This window comes from Priapulus caudatus, unplaced genomic scaffold (genome assembly GCF_000485595.1).
Source record: "Priapulus caudatus unplaced genomic scaffold, Priapulus_caudatus-5.0.1 Scaffold300, whole genome shotgun sequence".
NCBI lineage: Eukaryota > Metazoa > Priapulida > Priapulimorpha > Priapulimorphida > Priapulidae > Priapulus > Priapulus caudatus.
This window is the reverse complement of record NW_014577361.1, coordinates 4,706-10,263: the sequence shown is the minus strand read 5'-3', so window position 1 is coordinate 10,263 and position 5,558 is coordinate 4,706. Positions and strand designations below refer to the sequence as shown.

At 46.3% G+C, this 5,558-nt stretch overlaps 1 protein-coding gene and 1 long non-coding RNA gene across 2 annotated transcripts in view; both read right to left on the bottom strand.

Moving 5' to 3' along the window:
* Positions 1-884, bottom strand: part of LOC106808728 (kinesin-like protein KIF7) — a 1,679-nt gene extending 795 nt beyond the window's left edge. The window contains exons 1-2 of the mRNA XM_014811560.1: positions 589-884; positions 5-240 (exon numbers count right to left, since the gene is read on the bottom strand). Of these exons, the coding sequence (XP_014667046.1) occupies positions 5-240; positions 589-832 (480 nt within the window). The 5' untranslated portion in view covers positions 833-884. The remainder of the gene's footprint in view (positions 1-4; positions 241-588) is intronic.
* A 2,187-nt stretch (positions 885-3,071) lies between these two features.
* LOC106808734 lies at positions 3,072-4,887 on the bottom strand. The gene is made up of 2 exons (XR_001393805.1): positions 4,798-4,887; positions 3,072-3,187 (listed from the first exon to the last, which is right to left on the bottom strand). It is a non-coding gene; the product is annotated as an uncharacterized LOC106808734 (long non-coding RNA).
* Between the last annotated feature and the right edge of the window lie 671 nt (positions 4,888-5,558).

Sequence of the window (5,558 nt, the reverse complement as noted above, 5' to 3'; positions counted from 1 at the left end):
TCACCGCGGCTTCCCTCTCGCTCAGCTCTTTCTGCAGGCCGGACAGCGAGGCTTCCTTCTCACTCAGCTCCTTCTGCAGGCCGGACAGCGAGGCTTCCTTCTCGCTCAGCTTCTTCTGCAGGCCGGACAGCGAGGCTTCCTTCTCACTCAGCTCCTTCTGCAGGCCGGACAGCGAGGCTTTCTTCTCACTCAGCTTCTTCTGCAGGCCGGACAGCGAGGCTTCCTTGTCACTCAGCTTCTCCTGCAGGCAGGACAGCAAGGCTTCCTTCTCAAGTAGCTCCTCTTTTAGGCTGGAAACAGTAGTTTCTTTTTCGTGCAGCTCCTCTTGGAAGCTGCTCAGGGTAGCTTCCTTTCCGCTCAGCACTTTCTTTAGAAGACAGTGCTCCTCGAGAACCTCCTGCATGTCGTGCAGCGTCGGCTTCCGACGGTCGCCGCCACCGTGTGGCACCACCTCATCAGCCGATTCGTCTGCACTTGACAAGGATTGATCGCTCTCATAATACAGGCAAGAGGTAGCGGAGGTGGTGGATGTGACGCTCTATGCATCTGAAACTGCCTCCGCGTCACGCATGCCTGTCACCACCTTACGCTTCTTGCCTTTCTTCTTTGCCCTCTGAAACTTCGCCAGCAGCTCACGACCGGCTGCCAACTTTCGTTTTCGCTCCTCGTCCCCCGTCTCTAACACTCTCCTCTGAAACTTCGCCAGCAGCTCACGACCGGCTGCCAACTTTCGTTTTCGCTCCTCGTGTCCCATCTCTAACACTCTCCTCTGAAACTTCGCCAGCAGCTCACGACCGGCTGCCAACTTTCGTTTTCGCTCCTCGTGTTCCATCTCTAACACTCTCCTCTGAAATTTCGCCAGCAGCTTACGACCGGCTGCCAACTTTCATTTTCACTCCTCGTGTTCCATCTCTAACACGCCATATCTTCTCTCCTCCTTCCATTGCTCGCCCTGCCCACGCCGCGATCCTGGTCACGGCACCACTCTAACGGATTCCTATTCCCTTTTACTTTACTTGACTACTTGAGCACTACTATTGGCCGTGGTATAAGTTTGGTTGCCGTTGTGTCGAGCACCCTGACAGGGCCGTTACTTCCCGTCCTATCTAGGTTCGATCACAAGAATCGCGACGAGGCAGAGGCAGCCAAACACCCGAACGCCGAGAAAGGGGGGGGGGTTCCGGTCGTCCAGTGAGAGATACGAAGGGGGGATGCCGGTCACGAAGTGAGAAGTAATAAGCAATAAATAGGAAGTAAGTTTAATATTTATTAGGTAACGCGTGCTAAAGTTAACAAGCAATTAACACATTAACCAACACAGCGACAGCAGCACGTTCGCTCCGAGCCAGACTCGAGTCATCATCGCGCGCGATTTGACGCGTAAGACCATCACGCCACCGTAACACGCAATCTAATAGTAATAATCACTAAGTTCGATTTGAACACCAGTGCCTATACATGACAAATAAGTTCGGATAACAGATCACTTTGCTATACTGTATAGACTGTCTAACAAGGGGTGTAACTTTCGGTGGCGCCCCCTGGTGTACAAAATATGCGAAATCTTGGTTCGCGGGGCAATGTGAATTGAGGAACAACCCGCGAGTGTCAGCGTTAGCTTAAACTGTAGTAACGCGAGTGTAAGCTCACTCACAACATCCGATGTGTCTGCGCACACTCACCGCAGTGACCACACACGCCAGCTACATATAATTATCACACCATCAGTATACATTCCGTACATGAATCCTACTGTATCCTACGTACATGAAAACCAGTATACCACACGCATACCACACTAGCATACCACACTAGTAGAAGTACTAGTACGCGCACTACAAAGATCTGCTACCACAAATCCCGAACACTCTAGTAATTATGCACATGCATGATTGATTACGGACACATTCTAAAAACGCAGCTGATCCGCCATAACCTCCCGCGTGTCTCCCTTTTCGTGCTGTTTTTTGCCTATTGTTTTTACCATCTCGAACTGTCATCGCGGAGGGTACACACAAATTGTTCATTGCGGGACACCCCCACTAGCACCATCTCGCGTGAGATAAAACTATAACACCCGCTACAGAAACGCACGATCCTAAAAGCGAATCTGCTACATATCGAACAATATCACGCATCTGCTTGCTGCCAACCGTTATTAAACTGCACATGTGCGCATATGACGTCAATGTTTATCAACATGAAACATCGCGTACGAACACAAGTCTGTTCTGAGATTTCTGTTGCATATACTCGGACTTTGACCGTCATGACGGAATACATTACTATTACGTACATTACTGTTGTATCTCCCTTAGCACATCAATTAGGGTAGATATCTTTATCTCACATCACTCTTACTCCAATCAATTAGAGGACGCAGATATACGAAACTCAATCTCCACGTTTATTCCTAGAATCCGGAGTCCCTCTCCATGCAGTCTCCACCCGGCAAAACGATTCATAAACAATAGTACATTACAATTACTAAGTTATCATTAGAGACAGACCCGTTTTGGGAAATGCTATCCCCCGGGCGTGGAGGGACAGAACCGCAACGTAGCAGCACTAGTGTTAGGATTAGGGTTAGGATCAGGGTTAGGACAGAGCACATAAATCACAAGGCCTTTCCCGATTATCCGGTTACGCGGCTATGCGGCTATGTGGCGAAGAGGTTACGCGGCTACGTGGCGACGCGATTACGCAGCTACGTGGCGACGCGATTACGCGGCTACGTGGCGACGCGGTTACGCGGCGAAGAGGTTACGCGATTACGCGGCTATGTGGCGACGCTGTTACACGGCTACGTTGCGACGCGGCTATGTGGCGACGCGATTACGCGGCTATGTGGCAACGCTGTTACGCGGCGAAGAGGTTACGCGGCGAGAACCTCCACCGTCATACTAACTACGACAACTCGCATACAATGTGATTAATTAATATAAGGGAATGCTTGGGCAAAATGTAATGCTACGTCACAATAAAAATAACTAATAGGTAATTGAAAAGAAAACGTTTGTGCACATTGTTAGAAGCAAAAGAGGATAGGAAATAAGAAAGCGTTTTTCTTCTCTTTTTTGTTTGTTTACAACATTATCGTTAACGATATTGCATCCCGGATGGAGATACTCAAACACCTCGAGCTGTTCATAGTAATCGTCCCACGAGTCACATTTTGTGTCATCGTCTGCAAATGCAAGTATGACGGGAGGTGGCGAAGGTGGCAGACCCCCTCCGGGAACGTATCCGATGGCTGGCCGCGGTTCCTTGCAGTTGGGCCAACTCCCAAACAGAGCTTCAAAGAGCTATTCGTCATACTCGGCGATGTCGGGGAAAGGGGTTGTTTGAACTGGAACAAAAGTTTGTTCTGAATTAACACACTTTTATCGAAAGCAGTTGGTTCACCTATACCTGAGATACCGTCTGCATTATTATTTCAAGTTTGAAACACGAGAACTTCTACAAGAGAAAGCCAAATGCAATAGGAAAGCTCAGGCAGTATTGCATGAATAACTAGCAGACGGGTGTCATTTCATGAGAGCCAGACAATTTAGATAGTAATACATAGTAGGTTATGGTAGGGCATTTGCGGCGAACAACCAAGAGTCAACAGTTAGATGTTAAATGATTTTAAACACGAAATACTGCATGGGTCGGGGACAGGGTGTCGATCGAGTGTGGCAGCCGAGGTTCCTACATCATACATGAGCTAAATTAGTAGGTTAATTATTACATTTATTGTCGGTTATGTAAACTTCATTTTATTGGTCCCAGTACACAGTAGTCCGAGTCGACGCAGACCCCATTAATGCAGACGATAAACCCGCACCCTCAGATTAGCAAAGCGGAGTTATAACGTCTGCATTGGCGAACTAAGTACACAGTACAGTAGTCAGTACAACTTAGAGCCTACCAATTAGCTATCACTGTATTACTATTACTATTAGTCTATCCATCAGTATACAGCAACTGACGTACACTAGTCACTAAACAACTACAACTAGTACAAGTACAACTTCCCGTCACTATGATAGTATTACTATTAGTAATGTAAATAACCCGACAAGACTGTATTGCTGCAAGATCACAGATTCGACATAACAGTATTAACACGGCTACCGACCACAGCCCGCGTGATTTTTTTTCCGAGGTCAATCAAGAACATAGGGCTCTAACGAGCGCTGCCATTGGTTGATACAAATCACGTGCCTCAAACTCCTGTTTTATGGTGCATTCACTGCATTGTGACCCTAACCCTAACCCTAACCCTAACCCTAACCCTAACCCTAATCCTGACTCTAACCCAAACCCTATTTAAAAAAATATATAAAAAAATCAGTTTTTAATTGTTGTAAAAATTAATTGCTGTTATTAAAATGTTGTAAATAAATCATGTAAATATTTGCGTTAATTGGAGAAAAAAATGTTAAACAGATAAAGCTAGAAAAATACAGAAAACAGAAAAATAATTAGAAAACGTTTGGGATTCGATCCTTCGACCTTTCACACTTGACGCCCGCCCTGTAAGCGTTAGGCTATCGAGTCATATAGAAAGTAAAAGTTTTGGATGTCCTATGTATATTATGACATTGTGATGTCATTGAGCGACAAAATAAGCTCAACCAATATAGCAGCGCCCATTACAGCCCTATGTTCTTGATTCACCTAGGAAAAAAAATCACGCCCACAGCGTGGTATGTAAACAAATTTTAAAGCTCCATCTACGCTTGTTTGATACTTATTTATAGTCGTTAGTCTGCCCATAACAAAATTCGACTTTCCTTTTAATTAGATTACCTCCCGATGAAACAAATTTCTGTTGCGGCTCGTGATTATTTAACGATTCAAATGACGAACAATAAGAAACTTCCCCATCGTTATAATAGAGTCGCCATGCTATCAATCCAACGACAGACGCCGGCTACAGTAACTACGTGGCGCTAGTAGTTCAATTCCAAAATGGAAAAAGGCCAAGTGACCGTGCTCGGTGATTTATGTGCTCTGGTTGCACCCAGTACTGGAACCGGATAAGGAATACTCGCTGGCTAAAAGTGTTCTGGCCATAATCATAATATATGATTATATTATAGAGATCAATGATTCTGTCCATAGACAAACTCCACGACAGATGGCGCTCTCGCTCATGGGCTCAATTAGACTGGTACCCGGTCCCACCTCACGGCTTAGGTGAGGGATAATCGATTACTCGCGATTACTCGATTACCATCGAGTAATCGAGGTGGGAGCGAGTACCAGTCTAGGGCTCAATCAATTTTTGTTATGGGGTATCCTGAGTGAGCGAAGCGCCGGGCGCGCCTTTCCGTTTTACACTGCACCCTAGGCAAACCGACTGGTGAACCAATCAGAGTCTATGTATCATCTCGCGTGACGTCAGAATACATCACGCTCAACTCTGCCCGCTCCCAACACTGATCTCTATAATATAATCTGGATAGGGCATTGGCCTATGCCTATGACAGTGAACGCCAGAAAGCGCCATCTTCCAACCACTCTGCTAAAGCTGAAGCTGCTCTGTGCCCACAACACTTTCAGAATGA